This window comes from Ahaetulla prasina, chromosome 6 (assembly GCF_028640845.1).
Source record: "Ahaetulla prasina isolate Xishuangbanna chromosome 6, ASM2864084v1, whole genome shotgun sequence".
In the NCBI taxonomy this organism is placed as follows: domain Eukaryota; kingdom Metazoa; phylum Chordata; class Lepidosauria; order Squamata; family Colubridae; genus Ahaetulla; species Ahaetulla prasina.
The window spans coordinates 85425125-85452873 of record NC_080544.1 but is presented as its reverse complement, the minus strand read 5'-3'; the positions used below and the strand labels follow the sequence as shown (position 1 = coordinate 85452873).

General features: G+C 39.0%; 1 protein-coding gene across 1 annotated transcript in view; it reads right to left on the bottom strand.

The window, feature by feature from the left end:
- Nucleotides 1-276: 276 nt before the first annotated feature.
- The window catches only part of LOC131201321 (vomeronasal type-2 receptor 1-like), a 31820-nt gene continuing 4347 nt past the window's right edge, over nt 277-27749 (bottom strand). The window contains 7 exon segments of the mRNA XM_058189141.1: nt 277-1262; nt 5331-5454; nt 6584-6811; nt 12759-13159; nt 13162-13236; nt 13239-13626; nt 15349-15640. Of these exon segments, the coding sequence (XP_058045124.1) occupies nt 277-1262; nt 5331-5454; nt 6584-6811; nt 12759-13159; nt 13162-13236; nt 13239-13626; nt 15349-15640 (2494 nt within the window).

Below are 27749 nucleotides of genomic sequence, written 5' to 3'. Positions count from 1 at the left end.
TCCCCCTTTGTCATACCACCCCAAAGAGCCCTACATCAAAAATCGTGGAGCTGGAATGGAATGGAAATGGTAAAATCAGCTTCAGTTGTAGAATCAGAAATTAGAAGTTGCATAGGATTTGATCCTGGCTAAATACGAATAAAAATACAAAATTTCCTTAAAAGAGTTCCACATTACTTCCTCTGCAAGCAATGAAATATGCTTTATGTATTCTATTTCCCAAGAAGCCACTTTGACATGGACCAGATGATATGAGCTGGCAGGCGCTACAAAGTCCTAATCCTCAAGAACTGTGGAAACTGTGTTAATTTCACTGGTGCAAGAGGCAGAGGTTGGTGGAGCACTCTTGTCATTAGTGACAGCCCTGCCACCCACAATTTCTTCTGTATTTCTGGCAGGCTTCAACAAAATAATATAACATTTGGGCACAAATATGCACCCTAGCAAACCAAAGCTGGAGGCCAGAATTGCAAATATCTCCACAGCTACCTTGAATTTCCCTCTTGTGCTTAAATAAGCAGGAACAAAAGATATCCAGACAATGAAGAAAACCAGCATTCCAAATGTAACAAACTTGGCTTCATTGAAGTTATTGGGAAGCTTCCGGGCCACAAAAGCCGTGAGAAAGCACTGGATGGCAAGAAACACATCAAATCCAAACATAATGCACAAGTACATTATTGATCCCTCATTGCATTCAAAAATAATTTTCAGGGTTGTGAACTGGGTGTTTTTAAACATACTGGGAGGGCTAAAATAAAGGTAAGCAGTACAGATGCCCACTTCAGCTAGAACAGAGACAACTACCACCACTTTTTGGAAAATTGGCCCAACTGACATCCGGGCTTTCTCAGCCACTTTTGAATTTCTGGCCAAATGAGTCAGAAAGAGCATCACTGTCTTTCCTAAAACACAAGACAGGCAAACAGAAAAAGCCAAGGCCAAGGACACTTGGCGAGATTGGCATGACCAATCTTCTGGCTTCCCCACGAACAGAACAGAAGTCAACAAGGTTGCGACGAGAGAAAACTGGATGAGAAAGCTGAGCTCACGGTCATTGGCTTTCACCAGAGGTGTTTTCCTGAACTTGATGTAGACTCCGGTCACAGACAGAACGACACATGCGCCAAATACGGAGAGGGCAATCAATGTCATTCCTAAAGCTTCTCCATAAGCCAAGAATTCCACTTTCTTATGATTACATTTGCTTCTCTGGGTATTGGACCAATAATCTTCGGGACATGGGGTACATTCCCTTGCATCTGGAGAAAAAACCACAACAATGGTACTTAGGAAATGCTACAGGGTTTCTTTTATGCCAAATCTTTAAAACATGAACTCAGTCCTGGATATATAAAATATCTTTCCCCAAGCATTCTCCAATCGAGTTGGACTACTACCCTGATTACTCCCTAACCATGTAGTCTTCTAGGGCTGGCATTTGTCAGAACACATATGGAGGGCACCAAATTGAAGAAAGAATAAATTATGAAGAATAATTTAAAAGTGCTTTGAATAATTGCATAGCCCATGTCCATCATTACGGATACCTGTGCACCAATGATTAAGTAGATACTTTCCAGAACACAGCATTTCCAGGCAGACCTGAAGGTCAGTATTACTATTGTTCTAGAAATTAAACACAGTCCAGATTAGGGATAACCATCATGAGTAGCCAGAATCCAGCATAATTTATATCCACAATAACTCTGGATTCCTAATTAAAGATGTTAAAGATTAAAGTTATTAAGAGATTGAACAACCATTTGTCTGAAATGATATAGGGTCTCCTGCTTGAGCAGGGGGTTGGACTAGAAAACCTCCAAAGTCCCTTGTGAGTCTATTATTCTGTTCTGTTTGTATGGAATGGGACTTTCCGGCTTGAACTCTTGGCACTGCCTGTTTCTCCACCAGGGTTTCACCTCCGTGTTATTATGCCCCAGCATTTTGGGCCACGGCCCCTCCATCCCAGTCCCTTCGCTGCAGCCCATTCGTCGAAGTACAGTTTGCGTCGGGCTTTTGAGTGCCCAGGACAGTTTGCAGCCAGCCAATTGGTACAGGGGTTCCGGGGCTTTGGGAGTAGTGCAGAGGCTGCAGTTTGGAGAGAGGCTCTGTCAGTTCGGAGCATCCCGAGGTGGCTGAGAGCACATGGGGGAGGGATCCAGCCACAAAAGATTCCAATCGCTTATCCTTCTTTCTTTCTCTCCATCAGGGTGGACGGTCTTTCCCTGAAATTCAACTCTTTAAGTTCTCCTGTTTGTTTATTCAGAAAAGACGTGATTAAGCATAAAGGGGGGGGGCATATACGGAGGTGAGGTGCTGTGCTTGGTGGAAGAGTGGAGGTGGGGGGCTGTAAATAACCCAGCTTCATCTAAAGGAGTATATGGATAATATTATCACACATTATCACAACAGGGCTCCCCTTTGAATTCGAGGGAAAGACCCTCCACCTTGACCGGGGGCTCTAGCCCTCCCAGAGATGTTTGGGGAAAGGAATGTGAGCAGAGAAAGAGAAAAGGATAAGTGATTGGAATTACTGTTGCTCCTCGCTCCTCTTCATTTCCATCTGTAAAGTCCAATAATAATACATTTAAGCTCATAAATGCCAAACAAGAAACTTAAACGGAGGCTACACTTCAGAGAAGGTGTAACTCCTTTTTATACAGTCAGAAATGTCATAAAATAACATCCTGGCTTCTTAATTAGATTTGTGTATTCCTGCAAAAAGGATAGAATACTCCTCATTAGCCTTATCAGACTAATCTCTTTCCTTTGGCCATTTGGCCCCCTGGTATGATGAAAACAGATCAAAGGTGAGATATATGTTTTGACAAATGCCAGGTACTTCACTCCCAGAAACCTGGAAGAAGCAGAGAGGGGACGAAGAGGTGGGAAGGACGTTAGAAGAGAGCGGGGCTCTTGGGACAGGTGGGTCTTCAGAAACCAGGAGAAGGAAAAGCAAGAGATCTTCAGAAACCAGAAGGAAAAGCAAAAGATCAGGCCAGCCATTCCCACCAGCTGGTTGCAAAAGCCCCGTCTGATGGATCCCTCATCCTCTACAGCCCTTCTCCCCCGCCCCCGGTGCTCTCAGCCACTTCGTGATGCTCTGAACTGACAGGCAAGAGGCTTGTGGCGGGGGGTGGTGGTGTCAGAGCCCCAAACACTACTAACTAGGGCAGCCCCAGTCTGGATAGAAATACCTTTGCTGCCTCCCAGCCCCCTCTTCCACAGGGAGACGCCCTGCCCGATCTTTTGTGGCTGGATCCCTCCCGCGCGCTGCTCTCAGCCGCTTCAGGAGGCTCCAAACTGAACCTCCCTCTGAACTATAGCCTCCGCTCTACTCCCAAAGCCCCTGAGCCCCTGCACCAACTGGCTGGCTGCAAACTGTCCTGGGTGCTCAAAAGCACAAAGCGAACTGTACTTTGATGAATGGGCTGCGGCGAAGGTAGTGGGATGGAGGGGCCATGGCCCAAAGTGCTGGAGCATAATAACGCAGAGGCAAAACCCTGGTGGAGAAACAGGCAGCGCCAAGGGTTCAAGCCAAAAAGTCCTAGACCCCTGTTGTAATATCCTAGATTATAGAATTGAAAATATAAAGGGTCCAGTTTGGTAGAATTGGCTAAGACTTTGAAAACTTTTGTTCAAATCTCTAATCTATCAAGTCACTCATGAGAAGCCTTGCAACCAGTTTCTATTTCTCAGGCTGCCTGGCCTAATGTACAAAATTCTGGTGAAAAGAAAATTGAGATGTGGAACCACCGTGAACTATTTGAAGGAGGGATGGATTTAAAAGGAGGAGAAAAAAAGAGGAAAAATATACAAAATTTAAATAATAATGGCTTTTTAAGTCTGTTTGAAAACTTCAAGTAAACTGACGCTCCCATTTTCAAGGGGAAGAAATAATTCAATAACACATAGTGACAAAGTTCTGGGGTGAGGTTTTGATAACAGTACAATTGCAACTTGAATTATTTCAGTAATTAATGCAAGGATTTTGATGAATTAGGGGGAATATTTTAAAATATCATGGAGCATATTCTAAAGTACTAATTTCAATAATTTCAAAATTATTTTGTCCTGAGTGTGACAAAATGAAACTTTTTAGCTCAAAATAATGCCTCCTACAGGCAATGTTCACATTGTCCAAACACAAGAATATTAGGAAAGGAGTCTTCTTATCAATCTAATTGTTCAATTAATACTTTTTACTTCATGTGTATTCAGTTAATTTCAGCATTTCATTTACTCCTACTATGGATTACCTACATTTTTAGTAAGTGCATGGCAATTCTATATTTTTAAGTAGTATATTAAAAAAAGTAATGTCATATTAAAATATGTCTGACACATTTCATTCTTGCCAAACTGTTTATTTATTTGCTATTTCCTCACAAAAATCCAATGAGGCATTCATCTGATATTTTATTTTATCAACAAACTTTCTCCATTTATTATCCTACCTATATATAACTTTCTTTCCCTATTCTTTTAGGATAGATTTTATGATATGACTATTTACATCTGATTTAGTTAAAATAGAACTGAATTCAACAGAAAAAGAAACCAGAAAAATAATAGCATTCTAGCAAAATTATCTGTTGAATAAGGGCAATATTGTTGTTTTAGCTAATATGATTCTAGACCAGTGATGGGCCATCTTTTGTAGTTTAGGGCTAGATGGATAGATCACAGATTAACAGAGTTGGAAGGGATCTTATAGCTCATCTAGTCCAACACCACGCTCAAGCAGGGAACCCTATACCATTTCTGATAAATGGCAGTCCAATTTTTTCTTGAAAGCTCAAATGATGAAGCTCCCACAACTTCCGAAGGCAAACTGTTCCATCGGTTGATTGTTCTCACTGTCAGAAAGTTCCTCCTCATTTCTAGTTTGAATCTCTCTCAATTTTGTTTTGGCTGAGTCATAAAGTATATGATGCCATATCATCGTGTGATCAAGAATACATTATAAGAGGGAGTTGGGTGTATGCCTATTTTAGGATTTATATTTAAAAACATTTTAAGATTAGATTATCATCATCCTTAAATATTCAATTCTGACCTTAATGAGAAGGACATTTCAACTAGTTTTGAAGTCAGAAGACTTGCTTTGAAGGTTGAAGCAGATTTGACAAAATCAAAACAGGTTAAAACAGGATAGTCCATGGTCACATTTTTCCTTGAAATATTTTGCAAATATCTAACACATACTACATTTTTATGTGTTTTCTACTTCAAACTATGAAACCGTTTCAGTTTTCAGCAATCACAATCAGATCCCCAAAAACATTTTTCCTGTGTTTATTCATTCAAGTGATAAGTGTTCATACCTACAACACTACTGAACTGTCCTTCTGCACATCGTATACAATCGTAACAGCATGAAGGTTTCCCTTGCAAGATCCCCTTTCGATACCCAGGTTGGCAATTATTATTGCATGCCGAGCGCGGTCGCTGAAAGCATAGAAGAGGCATTATATTTCTTATAAAATAAAGATGTGTTTGAACCTGAAATAAAATCCACTTTTTCGCTAGAGTATTATGGCTCCATCTACATCTCAAGTAGAACCTCAAGAGACTCTCATCAATACTATGATCTCAGAAGTTGTATAATACGCAATGGAAATCTGCAGCCAACGAGGACTTGAAACAACAGTATGTGCAGCATGGAACTAAAAAGTAAATACTTTTAAGAATAAGTCTGTTTTCTAATGGAACAACATGCTAGTAAGCATGATAATAGAACATCTGTGACAAAATAAGGCATTGTTGTTATTGTTAATAGTAACAATGGGAGGGAAGAAATGAGGAATCTGATTAGAACTATAGAATTAGGTCTGAAATAACTATTTTCATTATCATCTTTTTGACTTGCTTCCTTGGGTAATGGTAATGACTTTTCTATAACTGCATTATTTCTGCCATGGTGCTCATAAAACTAGCTCCTTAGTATCAGAGCGTGTTAATATAAGGCATCTGGCAGTTGGGACAGAGTTCCTTTCTGGAGGGGAGGGGGAGTGTGTGAATATAATACTGTATAAGAAATACTAATGATCTGAATGTCATTTCGAAAAATCCTTTCTTAGCGAGCATTTAGAAGCCAAGAGAAACATACATGCCAAAAAACATTTTTGTATGGGAACTTAGGCTTTTCTTGAATCCAAAGCAGGGTGAATGACCATCAACTTCAGTTACCCAGTGCACTGATCCAAGTAATCTCTATTTCTTTTTCCTTCAGAAATTAATATTTTTGTAGAACTTTTGCTTCTGAAGCATCTTTGTATTAAACAGCAATTACGGTACCTACCAAGTATAAAGTTTGCCCATGGTCACTATGACATGAGATAAAACGCATTTGAGATATGTGTTGTCTATCAGTATGGAAAATATGTGATTTTGTCATGCACATGTGTGAGTGCAAGCTATCAAAATTTCAATTTTAATTATAGATTAAAGTTTCCAAATTTGAATACTCCATAAAAACCACAAACATGCAGCACCAGTACACAGAACAATACCACAAATGTAGAACTTTACAGGAGAACATTAAACTACAAAAAGATCTGCAAAATTATTCACTTACTGATCGTTTTGGGTTGTTCCAAAATATCGAATCATTAAATATATGAAATTCTTTATTGTGTTCATCTGTCTGGTTATAAATTCCAACTTTCACAAAGTTAATTGCTCCAGTTTCATTCATCTGCCAATTTAGAATGTCATATGGCGTATAGACATCCCCATTGGTATCAATACTTACTAGCTCATCAAGAACTGTATAATTCGATATATGCTTCATGTAGTACATTAACTGTGAACCAATAGGAAAAGATTACAATACAATACAATAGAGTCAGTGATGAAATTCAAAAATTTTCCTTACCTGTTCTGTGGGCATTGCTTGGTGGGCATTGCTTGGTGGGAATTGGTCATGTGACTGGGTGGGCCTGGCCAACTCGACATCACTCACGTCACCTCACCTGGCCCCTTCCCCTCCTAGCCACTCCTTGTCACGAATAGCAGGAAAATGGGGAAGGGGATTTTCCTGCCAGTCATCCATTCCTCAAGATCAGCACAGATTGAGGGAAGAATGGTAGGCAGGAAAATTCCCCTACCTATTTTCCTGTTGTTTGCGAAAAAAGCTCCATTCTGAACTTTCAGCGTTGCAATCCTGGGATATGCTGAAGGCTCAGAATGCTTCTGCTTCAGCACAGAATGGCTTTCGCCTATCTCTTTCTGGGCCCGGCACTTCTGCCTGTTGGGCCACTTCCTGAAGCTGGCACTCCGCAGCCAGCCACTTTGCTTTTCCCCTCTTTTTCCTCATGGGAGGCTTGCACTAGCAGAAGGTGGAGGCAGAGGCATGGGGGAGGCAGAGGCGATCCCAATGCACCAGCCCCTTCGTCCCACTGTCTGTTGGCTTGCCTGCAGCTGCACTGAACAAGCACCAGCACAGGATGTTTGGATTGCCTGCCTCCCCCATGTTGGTGCCAGTGCCGCTGCGCAAGCCTCCAGAGAGCCTCCCAAAAAGAGGGAAAAAGCAAAGCAGCTGGCCACAGAGCTGCCAGCTTTGGGGAAGCGGCCCAACAAACAGAAGCGCTGGGCCCAGAAAGAAAAGGGCAAAAGCGGTATTTGCACTGCCCCAAGGAGCCAGTAGGCTGCAGAGATGAAGGCGAGCTCTGGGGCAGCAGCGGCACACCAGGAGCACTGCCGTCGCCCCTCTTGGCCCCAGTGCATCAGTTGTGTCTCCCCCAAGGGCTGCCCACACACCTGCTGGCTGGGCCGGCCTGGAAACAGCGTGTCTCCTGTCACAGGCTGGATGTAGGACCGGACCTCGGAAGGCAAGTGGGCATAGGGGACCGCCAGGAAGGCTGCATGGAAGGCAGGCAAGCATGGCAGGGCCATGTGGAAGGGAATAGGCTGCTAGCTCCCTTCCCCATGGTTGGGCAGCCCCGACATGTTTGCTTGCCTATCTTCCATGCAGCCTTGCTGGCAGTCCCTGTGGCCAGCTTGCAAAGGCAGTCCCCGTGGCCAGCAAGCATCCGGGTGGGTGTGGGAGGGGCCAACCAGGGGTGCTTTTTACCAGTTCGGTGAACTGAATAAAATCATTCCTACCGGTACACCCGATCTAGTCTGATCCTGTCGAATTTCACCCCTGAATTACATTACACAATGTAATGTAATGCAATGCAATGCAATGCAATGCAATACAATACAATAGCTGTAATGCTGCTAGATTTTTTTTAAATGATGGTCCACAAATGTCAACTGGTATTCAACAGTCTATACATTTTGTCAAATTAAATAGAATAATTGGATCCAGCCATTGAAAAAGTTAATTTAAAGTACTCAATTTAAAAATGCTAATATAGTATGTAAAAACCTGAATGGGGACTGGTTATTTGACATATAAAGAAACATGTGAACCTTCCTTCCATGGAGATTAGAAGCTCTATTTTCTGGGCTCCCACTTTATCTCTAGTTGTGTCCACTTTGAAAGATGATTTTTAATAATTGTTATTGATTTCTTGATTTGCTTGGTTGTTCAGTTTCTCCAGTCACTATGTGTGTAAAACTCTATGCGTGCAGTTTACAAGGATTGAATACAGTATAAAACACTACACTATACACAAAAGTTTAAAACAATGTAGACACAGCCATGCAAGGGGAAAATGTACCAAACCATTAATAAAGACTGACGCAAATTAAATAGTCATTCATATTATACCATGGCCCACCGCCTGAGGAAAGAGATTTTCATACTTTTTAAAAAACGGCAGTAGGGCCAAAGGACTCACTGGAGAAGAGACTAATGCTGGGAAAGATTGAGGGCAAAAGAAGAAGGGGAGGACAGAAAATGAGCTGGATAGAGTCACTGAAGCAGTAGGAGTGACTTAAATGGACTCCAGAGGATGGTAGAGGATAGGAAGGCATGGAGGAACGTTGTCCATGGGGTCGTGATGGGTCGGACATGACTTCACAACTAACAACAACAAGGGCCAAAGATAGATGAATCTCAAGAGGAACATTGTTTCAGAAGACACAACAAAAAAGACATGCCTCCTGGGTTGCAAAGATCAGCACATTTAACAGATAGGACCCAAAGAATGCCAAACCTATTGAATCATATTGGATGGGCAGACACACCTTGGGGTTAGATGATCATACAAATATCCAAACCCTTATACTAATACAGTTTGTATAGCAACGATGATACATGGGGATACCAAACAGGACCATCACTACATGTCACTGCATTCAAAGGCAGACCCATGTAGAACATGTATGTGAGATAAAAGGGTATATCCTATTTGACTACCCTAGAAGGATACTGTTTTAAGAAAACCCTTGAAAAATGTTTTATCTGATAAAAAAAAACAGTGGATAGATTGCTCAATAGTACTTATACAGAGAGATCTGAATCAGTTGAGCAATTGTTTATTGGCACAATTTAGGATGTTAAATCATTAAACAGTTTAAGACCTAACTATCTGAAGACCACTGAAATTACATCATGTTACAATTTCTAAGAAACTTTTTTAAATGATCTATGGTTGGTATCTGACACCAGAAAAATTTCATAGGATACTTCAAATTTATTTGGGGAGTGTGGAACACATGAAGGATCGTTTTATCATTCATCATATCAAATATACTAGAAAGTTCAAATACATACACTAATATAAAGAAATTTAAAGACTGATATTCAACTGAAACTAGAGCTTTTCTTGCTGGATTAAAGGGCAAACAACAAGAAAAGATTTACGGATTACTGTTTTTGTACATGGCAAGATTAACATAGCAAGATTATTATGCATACGAGAAGACTCTGAAATACCTACAATGAAAAATGGCTGGTGAAGTTGACAGAATTTGCATAGATGGCAAAACTGACTTGTTTAGTTTTGAAAAGACAGTATCTACATTTGTCAGTGACTGAAACCCTTTATGGAATTTTTGCTGAAAAGTGTACTTGGGATTTTTGCCTTTGATGATTAGAAAGGGAGATTTTGGAAAGAGGGGAGCTATGATGTAACTATAGAGAGAGAGGATAAAATATGAATGCATTTGTAACTGCTATAAGGAAGTTAGTTCTTTATACTCTATATCAGGGGTCTCCAACCTTGACAACTTTAAGCCTGGAAGACTTCAACTCCCAGGATTCTGGGAGTTGAAGTCTTCCAGGCTTAAAGTTGTCAAGGTTGGAGACCCCTGATCTATATGGATATATTATAATTTTTCTATTTTCTCCTTTCTCTTTCATTTTATTTTTTTCTCATTTTTCTTCTTTTTTTCCTTAATTTTCTTTATCCCCTTAAAAGTTTTAATTCTGTAATTTTTTTAAATAAAAAAATAATGAAAACAAAAGATGATTCTAGTGTCTGTGGATTATCTATCTATTTTGAAGAAATAAATTGAGTTCCTTCCAGTCTAGTTTATCTCTTTCAGGGTTTAGAAAATATGCTAAAACAGGGATCTCCAACGTTGGCCACTTTAAGACTTGTTGATTCCCAGAATTCCTCAGCCATTTTACTGGATTATTTTAGTGCTTATTTGTAAAATGTAATATCTGCTTTAAACCTTTTCATATATTTTGTTTTCATACAGAGTTAGTCAAATTAGTGGGAGCCATGGGCAAAAACATTTTAATGTTGGCCTTGTGCAATTCTATTCTTCTTCATGTTCAAAAGTGCCTACAAATCAGAAGTTAGGATATGTCAGTACATTTTTACTATGTCCCTAACCTGAAATAATTACTGAGAAATCCTGTGCCTTACATATGTGATTCTTCTGCTTATATCCATACATGCAAATACTTTCTTCAGAATATTTAGTCATCACAATTCATAAAGGAGAATTTCTGGAATGGAATATTGTTCCGGAATAATAATCTGCATTATAATATAAATTATTTTGAAGACTTCCATTCTGGAACTAACATTATTGTTTTAGTTCTAGCATCATTAGACAGTTTCCTATTCTTCAGAGCTGGGGACACAGCAGATAATGTACAGATTATATATGCACAAAGGCTCAAGTTCAATCATCTACATCTACAGGCATAGTAGAAGGAAGCCCTTCCTGAAAAAAATCTAAGTATTATGCCGATCAGTTAAGGTGTTTACTGCAGTGGAAGACCAAGGTCACATTCAGCAGAAAGCAACTGTGTTCCTATGAAAAACCCATCTATCCTTTTGGCATAATATCTCCTGTGAGTCTACATTTTAGGATGGCAAAAAAAAGTCAATCTTATAGATTCATGAAGTAGTATTTACTTGTGTTTCATCTTTCTGAATAGTATTTTAAAAGAAAGCTTTATATATTGCTTGAATAAATATACATCAAGCATCCAGAAATAATATCAGAAACAGAACATCAGCTGGGCAGAATATAGATGGCAAGAGGGAACAACATGAAGAAGATATCCCTCCCCCAGAATAGAATAGGAGCAAAATGCACTTAGATGCAAAAAAAAACTGGCACTAAGTTCTTGTTTTGTTGTTGTTGCAGGTCCATCTTGTCAGTCTGCAACACAAGATTACTGGCAAGAAGCTGAAATTACTTCTTGTTTCAAGATGAAAATGTCTTGGGACAATTGATTGATAGCCTTGGCTACCACTCCAATGGAAATATGTTCAAGGGACAGCTCTGAGTGATTTCAAGCAACTGTTCATAATGATCTTCTAAGCAGAGTTTAAAGTAACTCCTTATAGCAATCACTTAAGCCACTGTTTCTCAACCTTAGCAACTTTATGGACTTAAAGTCCATACATCTGAAAATTCCCAATGTTGAAAAGCATTGATCTAAACAGACTATAAAGTGTGAGGGTGGAGGTTCATTCTCCAAGCTTGTGGGCTGGTTTCTGAATGTTTTGTTACCAGGCTAACATCTTCAGTGGAATTTAGGGAATGTCAGTGTCAGTCTTGTATTACTTATAAGGTTTCATGTGGTCAGTAGGTCTTGTGATGAGTCAGGTCACATCAGGTGAAGGTCTAGTGATGGGTCTTGTGATGGGGAAGTCATGTCAAGTGAGGATCATTGGGAGGAGAAGTGCTGGTTGGGGAGATTATGTGGGTTGGTTGAGGGTCAGTGCCATTGCTGGTTGGTTGTATAATTGATTTAAATTCTCAGGATCTTCTGACCACATGAAGCAAAAGACAAATTCAGACACATGTTCCAATATATAGTAAAAAGGAAAGCTGTACCCATATGAACGCCAGTTTTTGCTGAGGATTTTAATAACATTTTCTTTTGACTTTCAGCACCCTCTAAGGTAGTCGGGAGAGGACCTTTTTTATTATTATTATGGTGACGTGGCTCTGAAATAGCTTCAGAGGTGTTCAGCTGGTCTCTTACTACCACCTTTTGAAATAATCAATTTTATCTAGGCAAGGTATTTCCAGATCTGGAATCACTGCACCTTGTAATGGCACATTTTATTTGTTCACAGTGGCATCCACAGCTGCTTCGATGTTTGTCAGAATAACAAAACCAACATTGTGCTACAAGCTCCATCCCTTATGAGGTTACATGCAACTTCATGATGTGTACAACAGGGATGGAGTTTGCATTAGGACACCAAAATTATGTTTTATTATGACCTCCCAGCCCCTTTGTTTTCTATCTCCAGAAGAAAACAAACTATTCTTTTTATGACATTGGGTAAGAACCAGCTGAAAACAGGATAATTTTTCTGCACAACATGAAAACATTTATCATTTGTGGGATCTGTAGTTATTATTCCCAAATTTATACATACCTGCCAGGGTTCAAACTCATCTATGGTGGCGCAATCTGGCCCAGAAATAAAGGGTCCTTTTTGGCCACTAGTTTTACACAAGCGCAATCGGTCAAGGGCATAAGCAACAGCATAAACTGCTTTGTAGACATTATATGTTATTCTAAGTTCTGAAGTATCCAAATATGTATTGTTAAGATCTTCAAGTTTCTCCTCTCCAGTGCATAACTCATCTGAGAAAAAATTGACAATGTTCTCGTGACCAGTTACATTTTTCCGGTTGTCTGTATTATATGATATGTTGACACCAGGCCAGGTGCAGTTGAATGCTGACTGCCAAAATTCGATTGTCATATCATTGGGATCCTTATTTGGGTTTACGTCTAGAAGAAATTCCTGGAAGCCTGGAATTTCACCCTTATCCCAAAGCCAATTGCCCCACCAAGAAGCGGAAAATATTCAGGTCTAGCAATTAAGGCTGAAGTCACCCATGCCTCGCTATCCATGTTTTGCCAGTGATATTACTAATCAAAAGCTCTTCAACTAGTGGATGGAAGTCAATATCAGACGAGTAAACCACAATGACTGTAGCGTTGGTTTCTTTTACAATTTCAACAACCGATTTGATCTTGTCCCTGTTATATATTTTAGGAATTGTTTCCGAGAAGGCAATGCAGGTATAAAGGTTCTCAACAGCTTCTTTAAAAGCTTTGACACCATATTTCCCATAATCATCATCGGCAGCAATGGTTCCAATCCATCTCCAACCAAAATGGTGAATTAAATTAGCCATCCCTTGTGACTGGACCTTATCGCTTGGAATAGTGCGGAGATAGGTTGGGAACTGATATTTATCAGATAGAAGTGAAGAAGAGGACGCATAACCAACCTAAGATAGGAATAAAGAGAAAGAACAAACAGATCGCATAAGCTGTCATGTGTGACTTCAAGGGCTAGGAGTTCTTGAGTTAGATTCTTAGCACATTTGATTCTATCAACCCATCTGCCATGGAAAGGCTTCCTTGCTGGTTTTATAGAAAGAGCAACTTTTCTAAAAATCCTTAGCTTAGGAAATAGTTCAGCATTTCCACTGAAAAGTTTCAGGTGAAAAGTGCAGTACACTATGCCCAAGTTCCTGGAGAAACAATATAGTCTAAATGGACAAAGTGGAGCTGCAAGTCTGCTTCTTAGACTGTTTTCCTATGCTTTGCTAAGAAGGCAGGCAAATATTATACCAGAGAGTGTAGGGGCATGCAGGATATAGATAAATCAGCATCCGTTTAAGTGAGGCATGCATTGCATGCCACTCATGCAAATGGAGTGGCATGCCAGCCGCTCGCTTGTGTGGAACCATCCCCTCTCTTCCTCCCTCCCTCCCCGCCAGTCTGCAAAGCCGGAAACATTGGGCAACTCTGTTTTAAGGGACTGGCAAGATGTCAGCCACTGTTTCTGCCCTTAAAATCCCTTCAAATGCAAAAAGCAATATAATATTTGGTGCCATATTCAGTGGTGGCACAAAAGTAATTCTGCACTTTTAAAAACTCTTTGTAACAATTTGATGGCAATTTCTGGAGGGCACTTAAGATTCCCATGGGCAAAATTCTGCCTGGAGGCCTAAGTTTGAGCATCTACACTCTGGACTATGGACTTTCTCCTCCATTCTTGACTTGGCAACGAAATAAACTGTTTTGAAATTTGCTGCCTCACTGAGGATTTCTATTCTGTTACTAATGTCTCTCCCATAGAACTGAGAAACCACTCTCTGCGCTTGGGTGTTTGCTTGCAGATGTCTCGTTACCCAACTAGGGAACACCATCAGTGCTGGTAAGTGTGGTGTTTTCTCCCTGTTAAATCTGTCTTTCTTACTGAGGACAAGATGATGGCAACATCATGGAGAACATGGAGAGCATAGAATTAGTTTTAATATTTGTAATTTTAAACGGGTTTTATGGTTTATGTATTTTAATTCAGGGGCCAAATTTAATAAGTTTTTTAGTACTGTTTTTATTTATATTGTATCCATTGATTGTTGATTTTATCTGGCTGTGCACCGCCCTGAGTCCTTCGGGAGAAGGGCGGTATAAAAATTAAATAATAATAATAATGATGATGATGATGATGATGATGATGATGATGATGATGATGATGATAGTAAAATATGTTGCCAGGATATATTTGCACCATAGTTAGTTACACATGGGGGAAAAGTTTTGGTAGCTTTCAGATATAGATATATGTGAATTATATCAGATATAATAGCAGTGCCTATTAGATCTTAGTCTGATTTTGCCTTATTACTATCTCCTTTGCCTTATTGCTATTACTACCTTGTAGAAGGCGAAACGTCTGAATTATCAAATGCTTTTGGTTCTGAATTGTTTAGAACCAACTTTGGACTAATTATGGGAGAGCACTATGGAATTGAAGTAGGATCCTTGTAGCTGTTCTAATATGTTGTTAATATTTTCCATGGAAAACTAATCACTTTCAAATTGTTCACAAAATGAAAACCTCTGGGCTGGTGTTGGAGAAGAATGATTCTAGCTATGGTTCCACTGCTCCCTACCAGATGCATCCTTCTGATAAATAATGTTTATGGGATTTATTGTACCTGAGGGAAATAGTAAAGTCCAAGGATTCTTGAGGAAGCAATGGAAAGAGTTGATCCACCAGCTCCAATAATTGCGGCTAAAGGAGCACCGGTACTGCATCGGAAGACAGGAGTGGTTTCATTTTGACCGGTGAGGAATGACAAAGAATTCTCCACTGTCTTGGACATTGTAAAACATGTGTCATAGATTTGATAGCCGAGAGTTATGTTTGGTAGAATATCATTTCTTTTATTAATATCTTTGATGGCATGTATCATTGCTTTGACCCAACGGTAACCTCGAAAATTAAACCTGCAGAGTAAAAAGAGGTTGAATGCATGCAATCATGTCAGTATGTTAAGACAAAATGACACCTTCCATATTTATCACGTTATTCAAATAAACAAGTATATTGTTTATGAAGACTCCTCTTTATATCTCATACATTGAGTAATCCACAACTTGCAGATACTATGTGGCTACTCTCCTGGTCTTTTGAAGATTTCCTGGGGTTTGAGAGGGTTAACTAGAAAAATAGATGGCTTAATATTTTGTTCCTCACTCTTGTGTGAAGATACCACCTCTATATAATTCAGGTAAAAGAGGGCAGATTGCAACTCCATAATTCTATGGAACTCACTCAATTTATCTTGTCATTGCACACCTTATTATGCTATTTGCCACAAAATTGTGATGTAGTTTCCCACCAGTCTGTTGTGGGAAACAGGCAGAAATAAGCATATATCCCAAAAAAAGCTTAACACAATTTAAAAACTCCCCCCCCCCCCGCTAAAACAATAGGGGTAAAATCAGTAACCTTGGTTTATTAGCTTATCTTTACAATTTGTGGAACCCCAGTGATAATCCAAGCTGTCAAACCATTTAGAATTTTGGTCACATCTGAGTTATAGCATTGTTATTAGTGTATATCAGAGACCCAAAACTGTAATTATATAAAGTTTTATATCACATTATGTTTTATATTTGCATTCTAACATAATTGACCTTATGTCTTGTTGCTCTACTTTTCTCGTCAGAAATCTTATGCTGATGTGACAGACAACATCAAGAATAGAATAGTTTCTTGGATGTAATACCGGAGATGTTTGTCATGTAATGGAAATAAAAGTGTCCAATATATCAAAACACGTTTACTGGTTCATAAACAAATAATACAGCCCAAGAATATCCTGCATTCTTCCTTCAAAAGGAAGAAAAACACAAAATATACCTCTCTTTACAGATGTATTTGAGTATAAGGATGCCCAAATTCCTGAATATGTAAATGTGTTTAAAATTTTGATACTTGAGATGTACTTTTAAAAGATGTACATTAGAGCAAGGTATATATAATAAATATAATACATAATAACATAATATTCTTAATATAAAATTATATTTATAATATATATTGTAAATATAAAACAATAGGAGGAAGGAATATTAAATATGTTTGCCGCCCTATTTGTAAAAATAATAAAGGTGGGATTTTAAAAATCTAAATAACTAATTAAACTTATGTATATCTGTGAGCGATTTACATGATACATCATTTAGAATAGTAATAAATATAAATTTTCTAATATTTTTTAAAAAATGAGTTCAGGAAAACTTATAACTCTGACATTGCAACACTGACACAATGCAGATTGCACTATTTGTCCAGTATGCTTGCTTTCAGAATTGTGTTATCTTCGGGAATGGGGTGTGGGGCAAGAAAATATAAATGGGAATTGATGATGTTCATGATCATGAAGATAATGAAGATGATCTGGCTATAGTTATTGTGGGCCATGCTCCTCTCTTGAAAGGCACCTGTTATCTGAAGAGCTATCTAGTCCAAGTTCAATTTAAATTACATTTTAAAAAAAGAAAGAGCAGAGGAAGCTTTAAAGAAAAATAGTAAAAACTGCAGATAAACAAGCAGGGGTGGGATTTAAAAATTTCAGCAACCGGTTCGCCGCCCAGTTGCTGGGTGGGTGTGGCCATGGGGGCATGGCCTGCTCAGCTTCCTGCACCACGGGGGGAGGGGTGCGTTTTTGCCCTCCTTAGGTTCTGGAGGCATTCCTTGAGCCTCCAGGAGGGTGAAAATGGCATCCCCCAGGCACTGGAGGCCCTCCAGAGGCTGGAAATGGGCCCATTTCCAGATTTCCAGGACTTCCAGTAGGCCTGTTTTTCGCCCTCCCCAGGCTCCAGAGGCTTTCCTCGAGCCTCCAGGATGGCAAAAATGGCCTCCCAGGCTCCAGAGGCTTTCCTCGAGCCTCCAGGATGGCAAAAATGGCCTCCCCCAGGCTCTGGAGATGCTCTGGAGGCCCTCTGGAGGCCGGAAATAAGCCCGTTTCCAGACTTTCGGTAGGCCCATTTTTCACCCTCCCAGAGCCTCCACGCACACTCTGCACTTACCTGGCATCCAAAATGGGTGGGGTCAGCCAGTCCTTGGAACAACGGATTCGGCTAACCAGATTAAAATAAACACCCGGTTCACCTGAACCTATCTGAATTGGCTCAATCCCACTCCTGGAAACAAGCCTTTTGGTTGTCCCAAAGGTGCTTTTCCAAGAGGCAACTGGTCTTTCTGTTTTTTCTTTGAAGATGTTTCGCTTCTCATCCAAGAAGCTTCTCCAATTGCCTCTTGGAAAAGCATCTTTGGGACAATCATGACCTGGATGACTGAGAATCTCCATAGACATAAGCCTTCTGATCGTAATTTTACTTTGTATGAAGAGATGTCTTCAGTGTTATTTAATGGGATTATAATAAACACCACAATTGTATCTTTGCATATAAATTAGCATGCAAAAATTCTTAAATAGAATGGGGTGAGGTTGGGAAAAAAATGTGGCCCTCTTACAAGAAACGTGGCAGGACTTTTCGCCTTTAATGTCATATCAGCTGGTAGCATGTGCTTTGTCTTTCTTCCTCTAATCTCCCACAGCTTGAAAATTCGGAAGGTAATTAATCCTACCGTAGATTATGGTTTCTTTCTAATTAAGGAAAACACAAAGGAAATTTAGCTGTGTTGTTGCTCTTTTACTCTCATTATGAAGTTTTCAGGTCAGGCTCAAAAAGAGTGAGGAAAGTTTTTCTGCTGTTGACATGACAATGCACAGCATTTCCCTTACATTAAGTCACATTATCAAAGCCACAGTCAACTTTTAAATTTACGTTGGGATCTGTTGCTAGAAATGGGTATCGCTGTGATGGAAGAAAGGGCCAAAAATGGGACAGAAAATAATTACCATTATAAACATCATCACTATTATTTTCCCAATCATCTCCTTGCTATGACTATCATTAGGAGATGTTTCATATGCCTATATTGTACCATGGATATTTAAAATCTCTGCTTGTGTGCCACCTTTAGTTTAATGGAATTGGTAACATATAAATTAAGCACTAGTACTGTTGCTAATAATGCTATTCTTGTCACCATCAGAGCCAGAGAGGTGTAATGGTTAAGGTACTTTGAGGCCTAGGAGATCCTGAGCTCCTGGAGCAGGGGAGATGTAAATTGGATATATAAACAAACATTGTAACCAAATAAACATTGTGTCAGGGTTTTATCCCCAACAAAAGAAGACTCCAAGGCCAACAGTTCCTCATTAGAGAGTTCCTTATTAGATATTTCATATTGGCACATCTGGGAAAACCTGAATCTGAAAGCTTTCAAGTTTTCTCCACCCAAAAGAAAGTCCAAGTCCCTTCTCCTGCACCCAGTTGTTCAGTTCAGCCGGTTTTCTCCGGATCGGGTAAACCGGTAGTGGCGACTGTGGGAGACTCCGCCCACCCACCCGGATATAATGCGTGATCACTATGTATGTGCAGATGGCTGTGCACATGCACAGATGGGGCGCATCCGAGTGAAATGAACCAGTAGGGAAGGTAAGTGAATCCCACTGTTGCCTGCACCCACATGTCCATCACATGGTCCAATCAATGCACCGTCCCAACTGGAGGTGCCTTCCAGTCACGCCACTCCAGGTGCAGGCCGAATGTCCTTGACTCTCTGAGAAAGGAATGTTATTATGGCTAGCTACCCCTGCTACTCTATGCAATCCCCCCTCCAGGTTCCCACAGCACTAAATGTGGCAGCCTGAAGAGTCCAAGAAAAAGATGTCCTCCAGGGCTGACACATTGTTAATAGAATTGCCATCACTGTATCATCTTGCCCATTTCTGCCAGAAAGGGCTAGGAACTACTTGCTGTAGTGGTTAAGATTTTAGAAAACAAGAGACTATGAGTCCTTAGCTATGAAAGCTGGCTGGGTGATTTTATAAAGTAATAAAGGTGTGTGCGCGAGGATCTAATAAATAAACATCCTGCTTATATTCATAACTCACAATTTTTACTAAGAGAACAAGTAGCAAAAACAGCTCATAAATAATGTCCTACTTTTGGAGGCTCAGCTACACTTGTAAGGAGAGACAAACATTAGAATCTTTACCATGAAATATCTTTGAGGCATCATATAAATGAATAAATTTAGCTAGAAGCAAAAAACATCCATAAATTTTGGGGAATTAATTTGCCATCTGATAATTTTTTATATGTTACAATAAAACTGGAAAATGCAGATTGTGACACAGTTTGAAACCCAAATGTTTTGAAATGGTTTCTAATTGTTTGATAATTAAAATGAATTTGAAGCTTTCAAATATTAATGATCTGGGTAATCTGTTTTAGAACACGCATACAGGCAGTCCTCGATTTATGACCACAATTAGGTCCAGAATTCCATTGCTAAGCATGGCAGTCATTAAGTGAATCACATGGTCATTAAGCAAATCTAATTCCCCCCCCCGACTTTGCTTGTTAGAAGTCAGTTGGGAAGGTCGCAATTGGCAATCACTTGACCCTAGAATGCTGCAACCAAGCAACCAACTTTTGATCATGTGACTGGAGATTCTGTGATGGTCACAAGTGCAAGGACCATTTGTAAGTCTCTTTTTTCAGTGCTGCTGTAACTTTGAATGGTCACTAAACAAATGGTTGTAAGTTGAAGACTCAGTTTCTTCCTTCATATACACAATATCAGAAATGAATCGGGACTCTGTATACATTTTTTATTGGCAAGGAAAAGGATCAGAGGAACTGGGCAAATGATAACATCATGCATACTGTAGATGCCCAACTTTCCTGCAGCTTCCTTCAGTGGTGGAATTCAAAAATTTTTTACTACAAGTTCTGTGGGCATGGCTTGGTGGGCGTGGCATGGCCTGGTAGGCGTGGCAGGGGAAGGATACTGTAAAATCCCTATTCCCTCCTCACTCCAGGGGGGAATGCCACCTTTAATCATAAAAATTTTGGCCAGTGGTGGAAAATGAAATTCAAATTTGGGAATGCTGTTAAAAAAGTAGAGTGAGTTTTTAAAAAAATCACCAATACAATCATTTTGTATTGTAACCAAATTCTGGGTTTAGAAAATTTAGAACTACGCCGCCTTCGGTATGACCTAAGCATAGCTCATAAAATCATCTGCCACAATGTCCTACCTGTCAATGACTACTTCAGCTTCAACCACAACAATACACCAGCACACAATAGACACAAACTTAAAGTGAACCGCTCCAATCTCGATTGCAGAAAATATGACTTCAGTATCAGAGTTGTTAATGCCTGGAATGCACTACCAGACTCTGTGGTCTCAACCCAAAACCCCAACAACTTTAACCTAAGACTGTTTACTGTTGACCTCACCCCATTCCTAAGAGGTCTGTAAGGGGCGTGCATAAGAGCACCAGCGTGCCTACCGTCCCTGTCCTAATGTTCCCTTTAATTATATTCACTTTATGTATTCAATTCATGCTTATACTTATATACAGTATATTATCTAATATGTACTCGACAAAATAAATAAATAAATAAATAGATAAATAAATAAATAAATAAATAAATAAATAAATTTTAATATTGTGTTGTAATGCTTCCATTGATGTTTTCCTAGGGCATTTTCACCCCACAAAATTTCACAAGCACCTCCAGTCTTTCAAAAATCTCATCTCTACGCTACTTCATATAAAATGAACAAATTACCATGGTACAAGTTACACAAGCCCAGCTCACATTTTCATTGCAGATGGCTGACTTAAGCTAAAAATCCTGAGCTGACATCTAAAATACCATAATTTTTATATGTAAAATCCACTGTGAGCCACTAAAGGTGAATAAGCAGCAATTAGGTCCTTTTGAAAGGTGGAACATTTTTATGACTGCGGCATTGGAGGGATAGAGATTTATATATTGTTCAGTTCTAAGCAGGAAGTATTAGAAACAGGTGAATATTTAATGATGGAAATGAGATAACTGTTAATCCAGTACCTGGATAAAAGGGCGAGGTAAGAGATAAAACATTTCCCCCTCCCTGTTCCTCACAGCAGTGATGCAACTTCCCCAAATCACCCCCTTCCCCAGTTTCCAGATTGTTGGGGGCAATAAGTTGACTTTGTATATAAATATACAAATAGGATGAAGACTATTGCTAACATAGTGTACGCCGCCCTGAGTCTTCGGAGAAAGGCGGGATAAAAATGCAAATAAAAAAAAATTCCGAGAAAGTAAAGTAGAGCCGTCTAAAAGCTAGCCAACACCATAAAAGTACACAGGTCAAGAATTGGTTCTGAAAAAACTGTGAAGTTCTCATCTGGAGGTAAAAACTAAATGCTGTAATTACATGAAGTCATGTAATTACTGAATTGCATACATAATTTTGAACAGTAACTTGCAGGCAGTGACTGGTTTTGAGAAAAACCTTAATATGTTGTTTTTCAATCAGTTATGTTGTGGAATAAACTCCTTGACACCTGTTTTTTGCTGGAGAAGAAATTGTGGATAGAGCATGTATAGGCCATGCTAAACTAAAGTGGAAGGATCATTTCAATAATGAACATTAGGAGTGCAAAATACAACCTTTAGTTTACCATCATTTTTACAAAAGAGTTTAACGATTTGTTAGTGTGATTATCTCTAATGTTAAACAAGATACTAATCAAGCAAGAAAAGATAAGTTTAGGAATTGCAATTTGCCAAAGAAATGGCTCTTTGACTTCACCCTTAAGAAGGCATCTGCCAGGTATTTGGACAGTACCTATACTCTTCTGAGATTTTGGAAATCTCTTAAAACCCAGTTCTGTTTCTAGGCTTATGTGGGTGTGACTCATTGATTAAGCTTCAGTTTTACTTCTTTTTTGTGTTTTTTGTTCTACTTGTTGTAGTCTGGACAGCCTGTGTTTGTGAGTTTTAATTGTTTACTTCCCATGGATTTTGTAAGCCGTCCAGAATTTTCTACAGTAGGCACCTATATTGAATTAGATTAAATGAAATGAGATCTTATTACTACAGTATACCCTACTTTGTAACCTACTTTTGAAAAAAAAGGAAAAAGAAGTGTCCCCAAACAGTCAAAGATGATCTAGATTATTTGCACTGGTTCAAATCCATGTATATTAATGTTGTGGAAACAAACCAATCTTTGTTCCCCTTGATGAATAACATGCTTGGTTCTCTCAATCAAAATAGACAAAAGGGAGTCCTCCATTTTTTTCCAACTCCTATTTGTCATTGTCATTTCAAGGATGTTATGAATATTTTAACAGCTACCCTATTTTCTGTGACAGTAAACACTGCATCTTGAGAAGTTTTCACAGAAAATCAGTGGCCCTAATATTATACTTAGGTTCCAAGTAAGCCAGGCATAAAGTTGACTTTATTATGTGATGAACATTTGAATTTAGAAATCAGCAAGACAGTACAAGGCAAAGAGAAAAATGCTGATTTTGAAAATGGTAACTCGGCACCAGAGAAAAGACTGCTAGGAATGAATAGCATTGGTCCCAATCAACATAATTTTTGCTTACTCTATTCTCTGTTTAGCTAACAGTTCCAGCTGCTAGAAACTCCAAAGGACAATGTAGTTAAGATAAACGATGCCTGATTCTGGGAAGTTTTTCTTTGGATTCCGGTTTACTTGGACAAGCAAAGGCTAGTAGCCAAGCACTATTAAAGTTGGGCTTGCAATGTATGGTCTTCCTCTATCCATATACATGTGTTTCTAGTCTTGCCTAGAAGTTCTATTGAACTTCTGTTTTCATCCAAATTCAGGCAACCGTGATTTGTTGTATGCAACTGTGTGCACACAATTGTGTTCGACTGTGTCAACTGTATCCCAATGTTTTTAAGCCAAAAATCAATTGGTTGTATGACAGAAGGATTGGAGAAAGAAAGACAAGAGGGTTAGTAAATCAGTTTGACAGAACAAGGAAGAATCTGGATCGGTGGTGGGTTGCTACCGGTTCAGTCTGGTTCTTGCGAACCTCCGTCCACCTGTCCAGACATCATCATGGACGATCTGTGCATGTGCAGAAGCACACATATGAACAAAGCAAGCGCGCGTGCACACTCCCGTTGCAAACTGATAGTGAAGGTGTGGAACCCACCCCTGATCTGGATGTTTGTTGAAGCCTGAGAATAGAGCTAGATTTTTGATGTCAGAACTAGAGACACATACGCAGGCTTCATATAAATGGAAACTATTTTTGAATGCTGAGAGCAATGGTTTATTTTTCCTAGTTCTGAACCAAACAAGGTGTTCAACCTGTCTATGAAAAATAGTTTATGGGTTGTTAAAACTAAAATAAGCAATATTAGATACCCACAACTGCCATGAGTTGCTCAGCACCATTGTAGTTAACCTGGTGACTTAAACATAAGTCCTAAATTTGTAAGACTTCTTTAACACAAACCAAGTTTCTTAAACAGATTGAGATCACCTCCTTGTTCTGTATGTGTACTGTCATGCTGATATATGAGATATCATTTTCACTTTATTTGTAACCATTGCTTGATTTTTATCACATATCTATGAATGAATGGGAGAAAAAACCTCCAAGATAAATGGGCAATGGCATTTTTCCATGAGACATATACTGGAATAACTTGGATATAAAGTATATCTAAGTCACTTCAGAATTGATATTGTAACACAAGGCTTTCAACTTGCCAGTAGATTACAACTACACCTGGATTTCCTCTAAAGCAATTAATCAAGGCAATTAGAGATATTGCTTTCAAAAAATATTATATGAAAACATTGACTTTCAAAACAAGGTTTTAAGAATTCTTTTTCTTTAAAAATGTGTATGTAAGCTTTTGCTATTCTGCAAAATTTTAAACGGGTTTTAAGTCAGTCTTTGACCGTTTTAGTTGATTTGGCCATTAAATATTTGGTTTTAATTTGTTTTTAAAATTGCTATTTATATTTGTATTTTAATATAGCTGTAAACCGCCCTGAGTCCTTTGGGAGAAGGGCGGTATAGAAATTAAATTATAAATAAAATAAATAAATAAAAAATGTTAGAAGAATGCTAAAGGAATTGGAGCTAGTGCTACTTTCTCTAAATTTATATGGCTAATGTGACCCCCTAGTTAAGTAAAGAAACCCAAGTAGTTGAATCACTCAAAATGAAACTGTTAGCTCCTAATTGCTTTTGCAAGTAGAAGATCCCAAAGTTGATTTGTTATCATATTTTGTTAAGAATATTTCATTATTAATAAAAATATTTCAGCTGAACACAGTAGTTGAGAATGCTATACACTGTAAATGAAAACAAGATTCGTCAGCTAGACCAGTCAGGTTCATATGAAGCTGTATATCCTGCTCCTCACGGTAATCAACTAGATACTAAGTAAGAAGTAAGAGAACTTGAAGGCAACTGTAGATGTTGGAGTTAGTTTCACCCAACACATCTAATTATATTATCCAGTTAACTATAGTCCATGTCTGCCACCAAAGCCTTTCTTCATTATAGCACAATTGTGTTTCTAGCAATAGGATCACAATTTTATGGGCATGCATACAGTTTGCAGTGCATTCCACAAAGCAGGCCAGTATAAACTCTTGAATGCTCTTCGAAAGTCAATAAATACAATGACTATTTATTTTCCTTATCAAATTCACTTTTCCATGGATTGTCTGCTGGTGAAAATCTGGTCACAACAGCCTCAGTTTGGGTGGAAATAACTCCTAGTTGTTCTGTTCCCACTGTTTCCAGAAGCAGAGATTCTCATGAGGACATTTCCAATGATAGCAAGACAGTTTATGTCTCTGTAACTATTACCTTTGATCAAAACAGGGATTATAATTGCTTGTGTTTATACAGAAAGGCTCTTCTTTGAATATTAAATGAGTCATAAAAATGAATTAGTCACTGGATCGAATTGAACTTCATCAGTTTTGAATCCCTCAACTCAGGAGTGAAATGTAAAATTTGTTACTACCGGTTCTGTGGGTGTGGCTTGGTGGGGGGTATGTGACTGGGTGGGTGTGCCCAACTTTTTTTTTACTTTTAAAAGCCTTTTTTCTACAACTTCTTCGGCTGAAGAGGTTGTAAAAAAATGCTTTTAAAAGTCTCTGATGATCCTAGCTGAGCCACACGATCATCAGAGCCTTTTTTTAATTTTTAAAAGCATTTTTTCGGCTGAAGAAAAAATGCTTTTAAAAGTTAAAAAAAAGCCTCTGATGATTGCGCGGCTCAACTGGGCATGGGGGAAGGCAGGGATTTTTGCTACTGGTTCTCCAAACCACCTGCTGCCATTGCTACCGGATCGAGCGAACCGGGAGCATTTCAACCCTGCATCAACTTTTATTCCAGCTATTCTAGGTGCTTTATCATTTTCAGTAGTTTTATTGCTATTTTTACTTCATCTCAACATTCAAGATGCAATTTTCTGAGTGTGGATGAACAATGGATCTACTGGTAATCCCCACAGTTCTCCATGATTGCACAGTTACTAGAAGAATTATCTCAATCTTTGAAGTCACTCATGCAAAGATCGTATAAATATCCAATCAGCATTAAAAAGAGCATTAGTTATTGACACTTAGGCATTTGCGACAGGCAAAGAGTATGTGGTGTTTGCTTAGCCTTCTCCACTTTCAACCATGGTGTTCAAGTGTATCTCATGATCTGCTTTTGACTTATGGCAAACCTCATAGTTGAATAAGCTTGGCTTATTTGCCTTGGTTTATCAAGTCTGTATACCAGATGCAGCACTAACTCCACCTGCAGGAGAAACTACAGCTGATTTCAAGTCATTGTCCTCCCCCCCCCCAATATTTGTAGATCAGGGTTGAAATGAGGGGTCTTTGGTGATGATATCACTTAGTTTGGGTAATGAAACATCTGCAAGAAAGCAACCAAGCTCGGAGAGCACCAAGTCCAGATAAAGCAGGAGGGTTAGTCCCCTGTTAAAGTATTGTAAAACTGTAAATATTTTCATTGAAATGGACAAACCAAACATAGAAGATAAAAACTAATTTACTATGATTGCAACTAACCTTGTGCTACATATATTCTTCTCTACTGGAATGCAGCCTCTAAATTTTTATTTGAATTAAATATACCATAGGAATCCACTCATAGTGTTGGAATGAGTCACTTAAGCCATCAAATTCATTTCTCTAATTTGCATTCTTAATTTTAATTTTCTAAGTAAAGTACCCCACCCCCATGGTTGTCTAGTCTTGGTTGAAATAAACGGAACGTATCTAGCAATAGCAATAGCACTTATATACTGCTTCACAGTGCTTTACAGCAGTTTACAGAGTCAGTATTTTGCCTCCAACAATCTGGGTCTATGCTATTTAAAAAAAAATAGCATAGAACATTTGCCTACAGCATTCATAATGTTCCACATTCAAATCATGAAATGGGCTTACCTATACTATTAGGTTCCCAGAATAGATGACTAACCCAGGTTTTTAATCCCTTATAAAACACCAGCAGGGTTGAGACAAGTCTTAATTCCAGGAGGGATGAAATTTTGGAAGACAGGTGGGAAGGCAGAAAGGCTTTTTTCTTGAGTCCTAAACCTGGCATTTTCTCATAGCCAAGATCTGGTGCATACCTCTTCAGCTGGATCTAACAGTATGGACAGTCACCACTGGGGGGAGATGGTCCCATCAGTAACTTGGCATCAAGCCATGAAAGGCTTTAAAGGCAACCACCATCAATTTATTGGCTTAATCCTTGTGTTCATGTAATTGCCTATGGAATTACTGTATTATTAATTAGAATCTATATATATAAAAGCCGAATACCATTCACTCATCTTGGTATCTTGGCTTCTAGGTGCTCGCTAAGAAAGGATTTTTTTGAAATGACCATCATTATTAACATAACATAACAACAGAGTTGGAAGGGACCTTGGAGGCCTTCTAGTCCAACCCCCTGCCCAGGCAGGAAACCCTACACCATCTCAGTCAGATGGTTATCCAACATTTTCTTAAAAATTTCCAGTGTTGGAGCATTCACAACTTCTGCAGGCAAGTCGTTCCACTTATTAATTGTTCTAACTGTCAGGAAATTTCTCCTTAGTTCTAAGTTGCTTCTTTCTTTGATCAGTTTCCACCCATTGCTTCTTGTTC